General features: G+C 40.2%; 1 protein-coding gene across 7 annotated transcripts in view; it reads left to right on the top strand.

Moving 5' to 3' along the window:
- AMBRA1 (autophagy and beclin 1 regulator 1) overlaps positions 1-17,359 on the top strand; it is a 166,135-nt gene that overhangs the window by 110,928 nt on the left and 37,848 nt on the right. For all 7 annotated transcript variants that reach the window (XM_043910712.1, XM_043910679.1, XM_043910688.1 and 4 more), the window contains one exon: positions 12,885-12,995. In XM_043910712.1, coding sequence (XP_043766647.1) covers positions 12,885-12,995 — 111 coding nt within the window. The remainder of the gene's footprint in view (positions 1-12,884; positions 12,996-17,359) is intronic.

Below are 17,359 nucleotides of genomic sequence, written 5' to 3'. Positions count from 1 at the left end.
GATTTCACACCATCTCTGTTAGTGACTTTGTGTGCATTCCCTCTTTTAAGACACATTAAAAACTAATTCCAGGACCTCCCTGGTGCTCCAGTGGTTAGGACTCAGCGTTTCCAAGGCAGGGGTCATGGATTCAATCTCTGGTCAGGGAACTGAGATCCTGCATGCCACATGGTGTGGCCAAAAAATATATATATATGTAATAGTAATACCGATACCACACACTTCCACTTACAGAATGTAGAATTGTGGCTACCAGGGTCTGGGGAGAGAGTAAAAGGGGAGGTTGTTGTTTAATGGGTAGAGTTTCAGGTTTGTAAGATGAAAAATTTCTGGAAATCGGTTTCACAACAGTGTGAATATACCTAAAACTACCTAACTGTACACTGAAAAATGGCTAAGATGCTAAACTTTATGTTGTATGCTTTTTGCCACAATTTTTAAAAAAGATAATATCAGATTCTTTGTGCTGCTTACTCCAGATTGGAAGGTTCTATCCACGGCTCTGGCCTTGACCATCTGGTTAAATTTCTCTTCCTTCTCTCGGCCTGTTATAAAGCTGACTCTGCTGTGGCCACATAGTCCTGGTTTGAATTGTTGTTTTGAGAAAAATTTTGATGACACTGTGATATGTAGAAATCTTTCACAGCTGTTCCTTTTCCCTTCCTTGCATAGTATCTGTGTTCTAGGCCTTACTAATATCCTTGTTGAGTTCACAGACTATAATTTATTACTTTGTTGGCTTCATCGAATGCCTTTGACCACAACAGTATCTTTCTTGGGTCTGCTCCTAAAGTTCAGGATTTGTGTGTGGACTAATGCTACCCTTGTTTTTTATGAGCAGGAGCTTTAGAGCCTTTAGATGTTTACTGGACAATAAAATTATGTTGGTTTAGGGGCCCAGTTCCTACTAAGAACACATATAGTCAGGAATTCCCTGGCAGTCCAACGGTTAAGACTGCCTGCTCTCACTGCCAAGTTCCTGGATTCAATCCTGGTCGGGGAGCTAAAAATCCCAAAAGCTGCAGGGTACAGCCAAAAAAGAAGCACATATAGTCAAGGACATCTGTATCTACTAAATATTTACCCTTTAATTGAAGTTAAATGTGTTTCAAATCAAGGAATTCCCCGGTGCTCCATTGGTTAGGGCTTCATGCTTCCACTGCTGAGGACACAGGATCAGTCCCTGGTTGGGGAACTTAGATCGATCCCACGTGCTGAACACGCGAGGGGAAAAAATGTGTGTGTGTGTGTGTGTGTGTGTATAACCTTTATTGTATAATGAGTGATCTCAACATCAGTTTCAGTGACCAGTTAGAGCAGGTACCAAGCAGTCTAAATCTGAAAGACCACATACCTTACTGAGAATATTTCCTGTGTTGTAATTATAGTCACCCACGTGATATTTTTGAGGCCCTTATTTTGTTTTATTTTTTATTGAGCTAACATTGGTTTATAATATTATGTAAGTCACGTGTGGAATATTAAAAAAAATACAAAAATATAATGTCTTTATAGAAAATTATGTCCCCTAATACGCCTCTTATTTTTTAGCCTCAGGAAAAGTGAAGATTTGTTTCAGCTATAGGTGGTATGTTCAGAATTGCTCTTTGAAAACCTACTTTTTCCTTCCAAAGGAAATAAATGTTTCCCTCAGCACTTTCATGATTTCATGGTTCCATGCAGTGTGTTTCTTATAAATAAAAACTGTCGTCTTATTCTCATGCAAACCTGTGGTTCATTTATAAAAACATACATGCAGTGGAATGTTCAGCCATGAAAAGGAATGAAATACCAGTACATGCTAAAACAAGGATGCACTTTGAAAACATTATGCTAAATGAAAGAAACCAGAAACAGGCAGCCACTTATCATATAATTCCATTTATGTGAGATGTCCAGGAGAAGCAAAATTATGTAGACAAAAAAAGAGATCCACTGATCTCTTCCCTTGCTTTGGAAAAAGGAGCAAGTGGGGCAGGGTGGAGGGGAGTAGCTGCTAATGGGTAAGGTATTTTGGAAGGTGGGGAATGATGATAATGTCCCCGTTATCTAAAGATGAAATTAGATAGTCATGATGGTTGTTGTAAATTTGATTTTGATAATGGTTACACAACTATGAGCTACCCTAAAACCACTTATATACTTTAAGTAGATAAATCGTATGGTATGTGAATTATATCATAATAAAGCTGTTATTTGTAAACAAACTGCTTATAGTCTGGTCATTCTCCTTGGTGTCACAACCATAAATGAGAACTAAAAGCAATCTCTACTTTGGAGAACTTATCATCTGCCACCAGGAACTCTGCCCACGTCCCCGGGCTGTGGAATAATTGACTATGGTCTTAGATGAGATCTTTTTAAATAGTGATAATATGATAAAGTGAGTGTTACAGAGTGCTTCCTTGTATACTCCTTCAGAGAACAAGTTAAAGACTGCATTTAAATAAAGCTTTCTGCAAAGAAGTATTCTTCCTAGAATGCTATTCAGTATATACTTAGGAAGCATACTTTCTATGTCCAAATAATCCTGTGTTGTATTGCTGTAAGTTATTTTTCATGGACAGAAACTAATTTATTAATTTACAAAGAACTCAGACAATCTATTAAAAAAAAAACACACACTTAAAAATAACCAAACATAAAAATACACAAAAGATATGTGGGTAGGCAGCTCACACTAAAAGAAATACAATGAGCCAGTAAACAAATATGGCACAAAGAAATGCTCATCAAGACTCTTAAATTATAAAAGAAGTGCAAAGGGATACCAAAAATGGAATTGCCTTATTTTATTTCATAAAGTGACCAAAATTTATATTGAATAGTATTTTTAATAATAGCCATGTTGAGATGTAATTCACATACCGTATAGTTTACCTGCGTAAAGTACATAGTTCAGTAGTTTAATATATTCACAGAGTTGTGCAGTCATTGCCGCTATCTATGTATTTCAGAACATTTTATCACCTTGTAAAAAACCCCATACCCATTAGCAGTCACTTCCCCCTTCCCCCTTCCCCCTTCCCCCTCCACTTCTGCTGCCCACTCCAGCCCTAGGCAATTTCTAATCTACTTTTTGACTGTTGCTTTGCCTATTCTAGACATTTCATGTAAATGGAATCATACAATGTGTGGTCTTTTGTGGCTGGATTTCTAAGAAGAATTTTGAAAAGTTGATTATTTGTTTAGTTGGATCTGCCTTGGGGTGTCTAGTGTCAGTTCTACTGACCAATTAGCAAGCTGGCTCTCAACTTCATATCACAACCAAGCAGAAGGAGAGTAATTGTGCTTCCAGGCTGATGGGTGTTTGCGCCCCCAGCCTCATTCTTATTCTGTCTTCCCAGCAGCAGCATACTCAGAGACAGCCGTTCTGAATTAGGCAGCCTCAAATGCAGCAATTTTATAGGACTGAAATATAATTTAATCGTTTCCTTCTTTGTAACTTGCCCTTCTCTACCCTCCCGAATTAGCTTTTCTGATAGATTTGCTAATGATTCCTATTGTTCCATATTTTCACTGTACTGTTGAATCATACTCTTCATATTCCTGCTTCTAGAACAGATCTCGGAGAGAGGCTAAAAAGCTGTTTATTAGGGAAGCAAAAGGTCCCTAATTTTCCTTTCCAAGCAACAGGAGAGAAGAGTCTGAGAGAAGCAGAAGCAGAGATGCATGCAGGCTGCCAGACTGTTCACCTCCCATATGACTGTCATGACTGTTAAGGTTTTATCCCTAAGACACATTCCTGAGGCTTCCAGCCTGCATGTTAAAGACCTGACTCAGAATGAGACTTGGCAGCTTCATTTTTGCCATGGCTCTTTTCTGATGGTTGGCCAGGATCACTGGATTAAAGTTTCTTTTTCCTCTAATGTTATCTCTCATCAGAATAATCCTCATTTACTCTTTTGCTCTGAGGTTCTGGAAGAAGAATTCTGTGGTTGTAACAGAACGTGGTCTGCTGTGACTTAGCAGTATGCTTATGGACAGCTGCTCTTTCCACTGTTGCCTAGAACATGAATGAGAATCTTGGGGGCTCTTTCTCTCTCTCTTTTTCAAATAATAGGCTTTTCTTTTTTAGAGTAGCCTCAGGTATACAGATTTACGTGGAAACTACGACAGTTCCCATATTTTCTTCCTTCCCCACACACCCATAACCTCCCCCACCATCAACACCCTGCCCCAGAGTGGCACATTTGTTATAATCCATGAACCAACATCATCACCCAAAGTCTGTAGTCTACATTAGGACTCACTGTTAGTGTTGTAAGTTCTGTGGGTTTTGCCAAATAAATGATGACATGATCCACCATTATAGTACCATACAAAATACTTTCACTGCCCCAAAGAAGTTTCCTCATGCTCTACCTATACATTCCTCTCTCCCGCCAGACTCCTGGTAGCTGTTGATCTTTACTGTGTCCATAGTTTTGGCTTTTCCAGAGTGACATATAGTTTAGAATCATATGAAATACAACTTTTTTATTCTTTCACTTAGTAGTATATGCTTTCTTCCATGTTTTTTCATGGCTTGGTAGCTCATTTCTTTTTAGAAGTGAGTAATATTCCATTGTATGGATGTACCACAATTTACTTCTCCATTCTCCTATTAAGGGACATCTTGGTTGATTCCAAGTTTTGACAGTTATGAGTAAAGTTGCTGTAAACATCTCTCTGTAGGTTTTTTTTGTGTGGACATACGCTTTCAGCTCATTTGGGTAAATACCAAAGAGCATGATTGCTGGATCATATGGTAAGAGTATGTTTAATTTTGCGAGAAACTGCCAAACTGTTTTCCAAAGTGACTATACCGCTTTGCATTCCCACCAGCAAGGAATGACGAGTTCCTGTTGTTTCACACCCTGTTTAGCATTTGGTGTTATCGGAGTTCTGGATTTCAGCCATTCTGGGAAGTGTGTGGTGGCTTCTCATTGTTGTTTTAATTTGCAGTTCTCTAATGAGGAATGATTTTGAGCGTCTTTTCATATGCTTATGTGCCATCTGTATATCTTCTTTGGTGAGGTATCTGTTCAGATCCTTTGCACATTTTTTAATTTTTTTTTTTTAATTGTTGAGTTTTAAGAGTTCTTTGTATATTTTGGATACAAGTCCTTTATCAGTTAAGTGTTTTGCAAAGATCTTTTCCTAGTTTGTTGTCTTTTCATTCTCTGTAACAGTGTCTTTTACAGAACAAAAGTTTTTAATTTTAATAAAGTAAAATTTATCAGCTTTTTTCTTTTCATGGACTGTATCCTGAAAGTCTTTGCCAAGCTCAAGGTCACATCGATTATCTCTTATATTATCTCCTACGAGTTAGAATTTTGTGTTTTACATCTAGGTCTATCCAATTTGAGTTAATTTTCTTTTTTTGAAAAGTGTAAGGTTTGTGTCTGTCTACCTTGTAGATGGATATCCAGTTGTTTCAGTACTGTTTTTGAAGAGATTTGATTCTCTATTGAATTCCCTTTTCTTCTTTGTCAAAGATCAGTTTACTATGTTTGTGTGGGTTATTTCTGGTCTCTTTTTTCTGTTCCATTGATCTAGGTAAACATCTAGAATAGACATATTCTTTTGCCAGTGCCACACTATCTTGACTGTAGATTTATAGTAAGTCCTCCAAATTTGGGTTCGTTCTTTGTGTATTGTGTTGGCTATTCTAGATCTTTTGCCTTTCCATATAAACTTTAGAATCAGTTTTTTAATATTTACAAAGTCATGTTCTAGGATTTTGACTGGGATTGTATTGATTCTCTAGATCTGGTTGGGAAGAATTGACAGTCTTAACAGTACAGTTAACAGTACTTAACAGTACTAAGTATTCCTATCCATGAACATGGAATATCTCTCCCATGTTTTTAAAGATCTTTTGTGATTTCTTTCATCAGATAGATCTTGTACATGTTTTGTTAGATTTATACCTAAAGTTTTCTCTTTTTTTTGGTGCTAATGTAAATGGTATTATATTTTTAACTTCAAATTCCAATTCGATTTATTCATTGCTGGCATGTAGGAAAGCAGTTGACTTTTTGTGTATCACCCTTATATCCTGCTACCTTAATAGTTCCAGGAATTTTTTGTTTTGTTTTTGCTTGTTTTTTATTCTTTGAGATTTTCTACATAAACAATTCATGAGGTTTTCACAACAAGTATACTGGGGTGGTTTGCCATTTCCTCCTCCAGTGAATCATATTTTGTCAGAACTCTCTGCTGTGACCCGTCTTGTCTTGGGTGGCCCCGCATGGCATGGCTCGTAGCTTCATTCAGTTACGCAAGCCCCTTCATTACGACAAGGCAGTGATCCATGAAGGGGATTTGTGGATGATACCACTCTAATGGCAGAAAGTGAAGAGGAACTCAAGAACCTTTTGAAGAGGGTGAAGGAGGAGAGTGAAAGAGCCAGCTTAAGACTAAATATCCAAAAAAACTAAGATCATGGCATCCGGCCCCATTACTGCATGGCAAATAGAAGGGGAAAATGTAGAAGTAGTGACAGATTTCCTCTTCTTGGGCTCCAGAATCACTGCGGACAGTGACTGCAGCCATGAACTCAGAAGACAATTGCTTCATGGCAGGAGAGCAATGACATACTTAGATAGCATGTTGAAAGGCAGAGACATTATTCTGCCAACAAAGGTCTGTATAGTCAAGGCAATGGTCTTCCCAGTAGTCACATATGGTTGTGAGAGCTGGACCATAAGAAAAGCAGAACGCCAAAGAATTGATGCCTTCAAACTGTAGTGCTGGAGAAGACTCCTGAGAGTCCCTTGGACAGCAAGGAGATCAAACCGGTCAATCTTAGGGAGATCAACCCTGAATATTCACTGGAAGGACTGATGCTGAAGCTGAAGCTCCAGTATTTTGGTCATCTGATGCGAACAGATGACTCATTGGAAAAGTCCCTGATGCTCAGAAAGATTGAGGGCAGAAGAAAAAGAGGACATCAGAGGATGAGATGGCTGGACAGCATCACTGATGCGACCAACATGAATTTTGGCAAACTCCAGGAGGTGGTAAGGGACAGGGAGGCCTGGCACGCTGCAGTCCATGAGGTTGCAAAGAGTCGGACTTGACTGGGCAACTGAACAATGACAACCACAACATAAACAGTTATGTCTCCTGTGAACAAAGAAAGTTTTATTTCTTCCTCTCCTATCAATATACCTCTTATGTGCTTTCCTTGTCTTATTGCATTTAGTAGGCTTCCAGTACAGTGCTGAAGGGGAGGGGTGAAAGGTGCTTGTTCCCAGTCTTAGGGAGAAAGCATATACAATTGACTCTGGAACAGTGTGAAGGATAAGGACTCTGACCCCCACACAGTTGAAAATCTGTGTATAACTTTCAAGTCGATTCTCCATACCTGCTCTTCCATACGCTTGGATTCAACCACCTGCAAATCATGTAGTACCGTAGTACATGTTTGTTGAAAAAAATTTCTGTGTATGTTGGACTCTTATGATTCAAACTCAAATTTTTCAAGGGTCAGGCTGTCTTTCCTTACCTTTAAATGTAGCTACAGGTTTTTTGTAGACATTGTTTATCAAATCGAGAAATATCCCACTCTTCCTGGTGTGATGATAGTTTTTGTCAAAAATAGGTGTTGGATTTTGTCAGATGCCTTTTCTGCATCTATTGATATGATCATACAATTTTTCCTCTTTATCAAGTTGATGTGATAGATTATATTAACGGATTTTGAAATGTTTAACCAGCCTTGCATATCTGGGATAAATTCCCCTTTGTATAACTCTTTTATGTACATTACTGTATTTTATTTGCCAACATTTTGTTGAGAATTTTTACTTCTGTGTTCGTAAAAAATATTAGACTGTAGCTTTTCTTTCTTCATTGTCTTTGGTTTTGGTATTGGGGTAATACTGACCTCAGAAGCACTCCCACTTCTGTTTTCTGAAAGAGATTATAGAGATTCAGTGTAATTTCTTCCTTCGATGTCTGGTAGAATTTACCAGTGAACCCACATGAGCCTGGCACTTTCTGTTTTAAGAGCCTTCTAATGATTGATTCAGTGTATTAGATACAGGCCTATTCAGGTTATCTATTTCTTCTTGTGTAAATTTTGGTAGACTGTCTCTCAAGGAACTGGTCCATTTCACCTAGGTTATCAAACTTGTGGACATTGAGTTACTTGTAAAGTTCTTTACTGCCCTTCTAGTGTCCATGGAGTCAGTGGCGATAGCCTCTCTTTCATTTCTGATATTAATAGTTTGTGTCTGCTCTCTTTTTTTCCTTAGTTAGCCTGGCTAAAGGTTTGTTGATTTTATTGATCTTTTCAAAGAACCAGCTTTTGGTTTCATTGATTTTTTTTTTTCCCCCTCTATTGATTTCCTGTTTTCAGTCTCATTGATTCCTACTCTAATTTTGATTATTTCTTTTCTTCTGCTTACTTTGGATTTAATTAGCTCTTTTTCTTATTTCATAAAGTAGATGTTTAAATTATTGATTTTAGATCTTATTTTCTAGGGTATGCATTCAAAGCAGTAATATTCCATCTAAGCACTGTTTTTGCTACATTCCACAAGTTTTAATAAGCTGTATTTTCATTTTCATTTAGTTCAAAATATTTTAAAATTTCTCTTGAGATGTCTTCTCTGAGCCATGTGTTATTTAAAGTGTGTTGCTTAATCTCCAAGTATTTTGGAATTTACCAGTTGTCTTTCCATTACTGATTTCTAGTTTAATTTCCTTGTTTTCTGACAGCATGTTTTGAATGATTTCAGTTCTTTTAAATTCGTTACAGTGTGTTTTGCGGACCAGTATGTGGACTGACTTTGCCTGAGCTGTCTTTCAAGGAGAACGTTCCTAAGGAATCTAGGTCCTATGCATTTGTTCTTAATTCTAAAATGAAGCACTTTCCTTTCTTGGTCCTGGCACACTATTTGGACCCGTCTCTTACACAAGAACCTCTGTCTCTGAGCTGTTGCTTACAGAGCTATACCTATAGAGGAAAAGCATATAGAGATTGGTATAAATAATTAAAATAATTTTAATGGCAGTCATTTATTAGATGGGTTCCCTGGTGGCTCAGTGGTAAAGAATCTGCCTGGCCAATGCAGGAGACGTAGGTTAATCCCTGGGTTGGAAAGATTCCCTAGAGAAGGAAATGGCAACCCACTCTAGTATTCTTGCCTTTGAAATCTCATGGACAGAGGAACCTGGCAGGCTACAGTCTGTGGGGTTGCGAAAGAGTCAGACCCAACTTAGCCACTCAACAACAATAACAACATTTATTAGACACTTATTGTTTGCCATCACTTTACATGTATTTTTTCAACGAGTTTTCCAAATAGCCCTGTAAATTGAAAGGATTTTTATTTACTTTTTACAGCTAAGGCAACTGAGATTCAGAGAGATTAATTTACAGAGGCATACAAATATAGGTACTAGCAGGAAGTATCAAAATCAGATCCATCTGATTCTGAAGCCCATATTCTCAGAAATCATGTTAAAAACAGGTAACTCGTAAGATCCCAGTTCAAGGCAGGCTGTAATCCGTGGCCAAAACGGGAGACTGGAAGTTTGCTGAGGGAATATCTGTGTAATGGTGTGCCTCTCATTAGTTTCTCTCCAAACTCGGTGTCGCTGACGGTACTGGTGCCTTTAGCAGTGAGTGAGCATCCCAGTAGTACTGCTTTCTCAGAACACTGATCTTGAAGTTAAAATGCAGGCTGTGTTTCATCTAACTTGGAGTTTCCCAGCCAGGAGTGATTCTGATCTCCAGGGAACATTGTTGGTGGTCACAGCTGGGTGTGAAGGGGTGGTGTGCTCCTGGCAATCCAGCAGGAGGCAGCCAGGGCCACTGCTGACCATCCCAGCATGCACAAGACCCACCCCATCCCCTAAAGGAAGGCTTACCCGACCCCAAATACCAGTTGCGGAGGCTGAGAAACCCTGAGTCTTAGCTCCTTCCATTCTGCTGTGACTGAGAAAACCTTGAGCCCTCACCCTCAACGTTCTGTCAGGGTTTGGTTACCAAGGCTAAGTGCCTCCTCTGTAAATACTTCGTTGTAACTCCGTCCATTAACTCACTCTGGCACCTTTCCTATACCTTTAGCTTAGCGGCCGGAGGCCTGTTAAATGGTTGGGTGTTTTTTTGTTGTTGTTTTTTTAATAAGGTGATATGTTTTCTTCCTGATGTTTCCAAGAGACAGGCTCAGTTGGCCTGCAGTTCTTACAGAAGGGAACCTGGTGACGATACTCTGACCTGTTGCTGGCATCTTTAGCTCCTGATCTGTGTTTACACGGCCCTGAAAATCAACTCTCCAGGTGCCAGGCTCTGTTCCACCTCAGCACTCTGGCACCACTGGCAGAGAACACTTCCTCAGTCTCCTCCACACAGTCTGACCATGCATGATGATTTTATTGCCCAGCTATTCTCCAGAAGACGTCTCTTGAGGCATGGACGGGCGGGGTACTTCTGGAGCTGTGGGTTGGAGTCTCAGTCGTTTGCGTTCCAGCTGCAGATAGAGCCACAGCGCTCTTAAAGCATCTGGTATTTTCTGTAACTGTTTTCCTGTTTGTAGCACTCGTCCTCTCCCCCAGATTTTAAGCTCCTACAATATGGGGTTTGTTTCTTTAGGTTTTTTTTTTTCCCCTGTTCTCTTAGCAACTTGCGTTTCTTTCGTCACATACCAAGAAAATCAACTCTCCTTCTTCCATTTTGCTTGTCTGATAAAAGTTGGAGGAAATTTTAAGGAACTAAAGTAATTTGAGAGAAACTAGTGGTCAGAGGTTGATGTCAACCAAACCACAGGAACAATTCATAAACTCAGTGGAATTGAGCATGGGTCCAAGTGAAAGTAAGTAATTCTTTCCTGGGAAGTGGACCTTGGAATTTTAAGAGTTATTTTCATTGTCAAGGAAGCCTGGAGAAATCAACAAAATTGCTATTAAGAAAGTCCTATAGGTAGCTTACCCTCCTCGTGACCCAGAGGTTCAGCAAAATTTCCCAAGTCAGATACCATCATTATAGAATTTTCTATAAAGGTTAAAAGCAAAGGCCTGTGTTTACCTCATTGAAGTGATACGCCCCACGGCCCTCAGTAGGGGTTTGAGGTCAGTGGGCTCTTTGACAGACCACTCAAATGCTGTCTTGCTTAGGCCTTTGGAGAAATCATGACCATTTTGGACTATGTCTTTGAATCTGCAGGATTTTAAGGAATGTATTATTTTGATGGTATTGGCTTATCTAGAACAGTATTTCTCAACCTTTATAATTACCCTCCGAAGAAGCCTTTTTAGACACTTTTCCCCTAATGAATCCCTCCCATGAAATTTTAATATCACAGATATGCTGCATATCTGCTCAGATACTGCAGTACTTTGATGGGAACCTGGGGATTATACTCTCTCAAGATTTTCCCCCTACCCCGAGCTAGTTTTTGCCCCCATAGGGGCAGGACTGCGCATATTGAGGATATGTTAATCCATTGATAGAAGTATCATCATCTTGGAAATGAATTGTTGTTTGTGCCTTTCTTAACAAATTGAAACAGGGACAAGGAGTCTACCAATACACTAATGTTAGAAAGAGTTCTCATGCAGTGGCCTGCAGTTCCTGGGGGAGAGTGAGCAGAGTACTGTTCTCATTTTTCATGACTTGTATGGAGATCATCTTCTCTCTGAACAGTCTTGACCATCTGAGGAAAGAAGAGGGAAATACCAGGAGGAGCAGAGCAATAAATGAAGCTCTCTAAAAGGAGAAGGGAAAAAAAAAAACAAAAAACTGTTGCAGTGACGTGCATAGGAGGAAGGTGGAAGAATATGGAAGAATCTGGGTGTAGAGTTGTCCATTGTTCCAAGGCCAGTCAGCTCTAACAAGTTCAGTTTCTGAAAATCGGAGTTGATTTCCATCAGAAAACACCGTTTAGGTTGTATAGCATATACGAACGTTCTATTCTCCCAAGAGGGTTTGGCTCTGTCTGATCAGAAGGGTGGTTGTGTATGAAACACACCTCTGAAGGAGGAGGAGGAAGAAATGACATGTTCATGTAAAATGAAATACAACTGCAAATTAAAGTGTCACCCTGTTTTTAAAAAAAAAATCCATTTTTTATTTAATTGGTTACCAAGGAAAAAATTGTCATACAGAAGCGTATATCTCAGGGAAAGTTAAACCGTGAGATTTTACAAGTGAATCTGGATTCAAGGAAGTTCTCCTGGAGCGGGGGTGGGGCAGGGCAGGAGGGCTATAAAATATTGCCTTAATAAAAATATTCTGATGCGGAAAAGCTAAGCTCATAAATTTCTGTTGTGTTATATGCCAGGGGTCCAGAAAAAATGAACAAATATTACCTCATTTGTTCTTTACTGTCTCTGTCTATCCAATCAGCTGAATGCTAGCTGCCTGTTCCCTGGAGGAAGCCTCTCCTTTTGAGATGTTTTCCTGGGAGGAAGGTCATATGCAAAGGAGATGCTTTCTCCCGAAGAGCGCCGCTCACCACAGAGACATCCAGGGACTGACTGCTTTTCTGTGGGGCCTTTCTGTGTTCACGGTGTCCTCTCATTTTTCATGTTTCTTTCCCAACATTTTATGAAAACATTTGTCTTTTCAGATTGTCTCTTTAAGCCTACCAGACAGTACATTGCCAAATTGGTGGCACTCAGTCAGTGTTAAGTAATAGTGGAAAGGGAGGCTGATTAATACAACATAACGTAATATGGGATTATATTTACACACAGGATTGTTCTTGAGAAATATGTCTGGTTTCTCTTTGAGAGAGAGACTTGTCAGATAGGACTTGTCAGCCGTCTTCAGCCTTCAGCATCTGCCTTTTCTCCCTCTCCTACTGACCCCAGTTTTGCCTCATGTTTGATGTGGAAACATGAAGATAGATCTGTAACGTGCTCTCCTTGTCTTCTCCCCCACCTAGGGGCAGTGATTGGTGATGGACAGTCTGCTGTGGCCAGTAACATTGCCAATACTACCTACCGGCTCCAGTGGTGGGACTTCACTAAGTTTGACCTCCCAGAAATCAGTAATGGTAAGCCAAAGTAGAACTGGGGATACTGGTGGAAAGTCTGTCTGTTAACTGGTAAGCCAGATCTCAGAGGTCCGCAACAGCACTGGATTTTTCATCACCTCATTGAGTAGCTGACGGCTCCGTGCCATTTCTGCAGCTCTTCTCCGGCTCTCACTAAGCAATTCAGCAAATGTCTATTGAGCACCCACCCTGAGCAGTGAATAGTACTGAAATGGACACCAAAATGAAGATTTCTGCCCCAGGACTTGACCAATTAGCGTTCATTGTCTCATGCCTAGAAGTTGGGTGGAACTGAGAGAAAGAGAAGGTGAAGGGAGTATAAGAGCTGAGAGCTAGACCCTTGAGGAAAGACTGCAGTGATGATAAACTCATTTATTTATTAATCTAGATCCGAATGGAACAGAGGGAGGGGCCTGATTGATGTGTGATTTGCAGAATGTCTGTCTGACAGTCCGTTTCCCAGCTTCTAAAGGAGTCCACAATCCCATGTCCCAGCAGTTCAGTTGGAATCACAGCATCTTAGACATCTCATTTCATTTTCTGTCTAATGATGCACTCTCACACATTCCTGAGAAGTGGAGGTTCAGCCTCTGCTTGAACACTTGCAGTGATAGGTCACTGTCTGGTGAGTTAACTCTCGCCCGTCACTGCTCAGTTCCTTTTCAGATGTTTTTTCTTATACGCAGCCACCATCTCCCTTGCTGCCACTCCCTCCCATTGGTCCTGGGTCTACCTCTGAACCTCTGCAGAATAAGTGTGATGATGTCTCTTCTGACTGACAGTCCTCCAGCTGTTTGAAAGTAAACTGCCACTTCCCTTTAAATCATTCTTTTTAGGCCAGAATTCCTGAGGTTCCTTTTAAGATCTGGTTTTCAAGTCCTTGACAGTTCTGCTCATTTCCCTTCTTTCGTTTGAGGAGGGGCAGAACAAAGTAGAACACTCCAGACGAGAGCTGTCCAGAACAGAGCACGGCGATGGTTTGGACAGCGTTGGTTCAGCCTGATGTTTCAGCAACCTTTTCTGAAGCCACTGTTGGGTTTGCAGCCACTTATAATTCCTTGATAATTGTTAATACCAGAACTCCACCATCGTATACTTACTTGTGCAGTTCGAATGTTTTAAAAACTAAAGGAGACCCAGAAGAATCGGGTGGAGAGGGAGGTGGGAGGGGGGATCGGGATGGGGAATACGTGTAAATCTATGGCTGATTCATATCAATGTATGACAAAACCCACTGAAATGTTGTGAAGTAATTAGCCTCCAACTAATAAAAAAAAAAAAACTAAAGGAGTTATATTTGTTTCTGTTAAGTTTTATCTTAATAGTGTACTAATAATCGTACTTCTTAGTTCCTGCCTCTCAACATCTTCTCAAACTTTGATTCAGTTCTTTTTTCCCAACCTTGTTTACATCATCTTCTAATTTGATAAACATGCTTTCTCTGTCTTACTTTGGATTGCCAGCAAAAGTGGTGCGTCGGGACTTTGCACCAAGCCTGGTGGTATGTTCCTGTGGACTTCCTTTGTGTTGATTTTGGTTCATGAATTTGCACCTGGGCTTGGTTGGTCACTCGTGAAACCCATATTTTTCATCACGTCTATAGGGTATTGTGAGAGTTTGTCAGACACTTTGAAATACTCAAGATAGCCTCTGTCTGTGGCATTTCCCAGTGTGCCAGTCTTGGTATCCTTATGAGACCATAAAAATGAGGTCAGTTTTTCATGTCCTGCTGTTAGTGCAACCTCAGTAGCAATCATTTTCTTCCCAAGTGCTTTTAAGCCACATGTTCAATAATCTATTCTTTAACTCCACTAGAAATCAAATGCAGTCTACCTTTTCCCTTGTTAAATACGGTTAGCTTGTTTACTTCTCTCTTTCTGGCCTGGATCTTATTTGCCTTAATTTTCCCCAGATACTTTGTTTCTTCATTCTGTTTGCTTTATTTTTTTTTTTTTATTACAATCTGAAATATATTTACCAAAGATTTTTAAAATATAAAAGGATATACAGTGGAAAAGTTTCCCAACCCTGCTCCCAGCTACACACCTCTCCACCCCATAGGCACAGTTAGCAGTTTCCTGTTTATCTTTTCAAAGATATTATATATATGTATATGCAAATTATGTTTTTCCACCTCTATCTAAGCTAAGTGGTAGCATATTATACCCTTTGGCAGGAAAACTGTGACAGCATATTAAAAAGCAGAGACATCACTTTGCTGACAAAGGTCCATGTGTAGTCAAAGCTATGGTTTTTCCAGTAGTCATGTACTGATGTTGAAGTTGGACCATAAAGAAGGCTGAGGGCCGAAGAATTGACGGTTTTGAATTGTAGTGCTGGAGGAGACTCTTGAGAGTCCGTTGGACAGCAAGGAGATCAAACTAGTCAATCCTAAAGGAAAGCAACCCTGAATATTCATTGAAAGGACCAGTGCTGAAGCTCCAATACTTCAGCCACCTGATGCAAAGAGCTGACTCATTGGAAAAGACCCTGATGCTGGGAGAGAGTGAAGGCAAAAGAAGAAGGGGTTGGCAGAGGATGGAATGTTTAGATAGCATCACCGACTCAATGGACGTGAATCTGAGCAAACTCTGGGAGACAGTGAGGGACAGGGGGGCCTGTGTGCTGCAGTCCATGGGGTCTCAAGGAGTTGAAGAGCACTTAGTGACTGAACAACAGCAACAAAGCACGTTATACATACTTTTCTGTCTGTACTTTGCTTTCTTTATATCTTGATGATCTTTCTGTATCAGTATGTCGTTTATTCATTCTTTATTGACTGCCTAGCATCCCACCGCCCAAGTGAAATCTCTGGATTACTTTCTGTTATTGTTGCGCTGGGTGTTCGTTGCGGTGTGGGCTCCTCTAGTTGCAGAGAGCAGGGGCTCCTCTCTTGCGGTGCGCGGGCTTCCTATTGCAGTGGCTTCTCTTGCTGTGGAGCAGAGGCTCTAGGCACGTGGGCTCGGTAGTTGCGGCTTCCCGGGCTCTAGAGAAGCAGCTCCGTAGTTGTGGCTCGGGAGCTTAGTCCCTCCAGGACATGAGGGGTCTTCCCGGATCAGGAGTCACACCCACGTCTCCTGCATTGGTAGGCAGATCCTTAACCACTGGAACCAGCAGGGAAGTCCCACTAGATTCCATTTTTTAACCAGTGTTCTGCTGAGGAACTTTTAAGCTGTTTCAGTCTTACACTATGCAAACTGTGCCACAGTTTGTCATTTTGCACATGTGCAAGAACATCATAGGATAAATTCCTAGAAACGGAATTGTAGGGAGGAAGAGTATGTAGATTCGTGATTTGAGTAGGTACTGCTAAACCATCCTCTGTGGAAAGAGCATGCCATTGATATTCTCACCTGTGGTTCATGAGCCTGCATGTCTCCTTAAACTCTTGTTTTCAGACTGTTCTGTCATATTTTAGAGTATTTGCAGCTCTGATAGTAAAAATAGTCTGTAAGTGGGAATTCTCTGTCGATCCAGCCATTAGGGCTCTGAACTTCCACTGTGGGGAGTACAGGTTCAGTCCTTAGTTGGGGAACTAGGATCCTGCAAGTCATGTGGTGTGGCCAAAAAATATGTATATAGTATGTTGATATTTTAAATTCGTATTTCTCGCATTATAAGCCAGGTTGTATGGCTCTTCATACATTTAGCCACATGTGTTTCCTTTTCTCGGCTTGTTCGTGGGCTCGCCTGTGTGTGTGTGTGTGTGTGTGTGTCTGTATGTGTCTGTGTGTTTGTGTGTGTGTCTGTGTCTGTGTGTGTGTCTGTGTGTGTGCAAGCGCACGTACGTTGCTGGTCTTTTCCTTATCAGTTCTACAGGAGCTCTTTATAAATCAGAAAATTAACTCATAGGAGGAGTTTCCTGGTTGTCACTTGTCTTTTGTCTCTGCTGAAGGTTATTTTTGTCATAGGCCTTATTTTAAGTAGTCAGAATTATCCAACTTTCCTTTTATGGTTCCTAGATTTTGCGGCAGCATCCAGAAGATCAGATAATACTTTTTTTTTTTTTTTTCAGATAATACTTTTATATTTTAATTTTTTCTTTTAAATCTTTGATTCATCAGAAGGTTAACCCAGTCCAAAATAAACAGAGTATGACCCAACTTTTCCCCCATGTGGCTGCTCATTTGTCCCAACCAGTATACAAAATGATTCATTTGTCCCCATTGATTTGGGATGTCACTTTCATCCTATTAGTATCCTGTAAGTATATAGATGTATTTCTCCTGTCTTTTCTGCCCCAGGAATCTGTCTGATTATTCATGTAACAATGCCACATTGGTTTAAGTTTGAGGCTCTGTCTTTTAGTATCTGGTAGGACTGGTCTCCTTCTGTTATTTTTTAATCCAAAATTTCCTGCCTGC

Source organism: Cervus elaphus, chromosome 1 (genome assembly GCF_910594005.1).
Source record: "Cervus elaphus chromosome 1, mCerEla1.1, whole genome shotgun sequence".
Lineage (NCBI taxonomy): Eukaryota > Metazoa > Chordata > Mammalia > Artiodactyla > Cervidae > Cervus > Cervus elaphus.
Note: the sequence above shows the minus strand (reverse complement) of the source record. Positions and strands in the feature narration are given on the sequence as shown.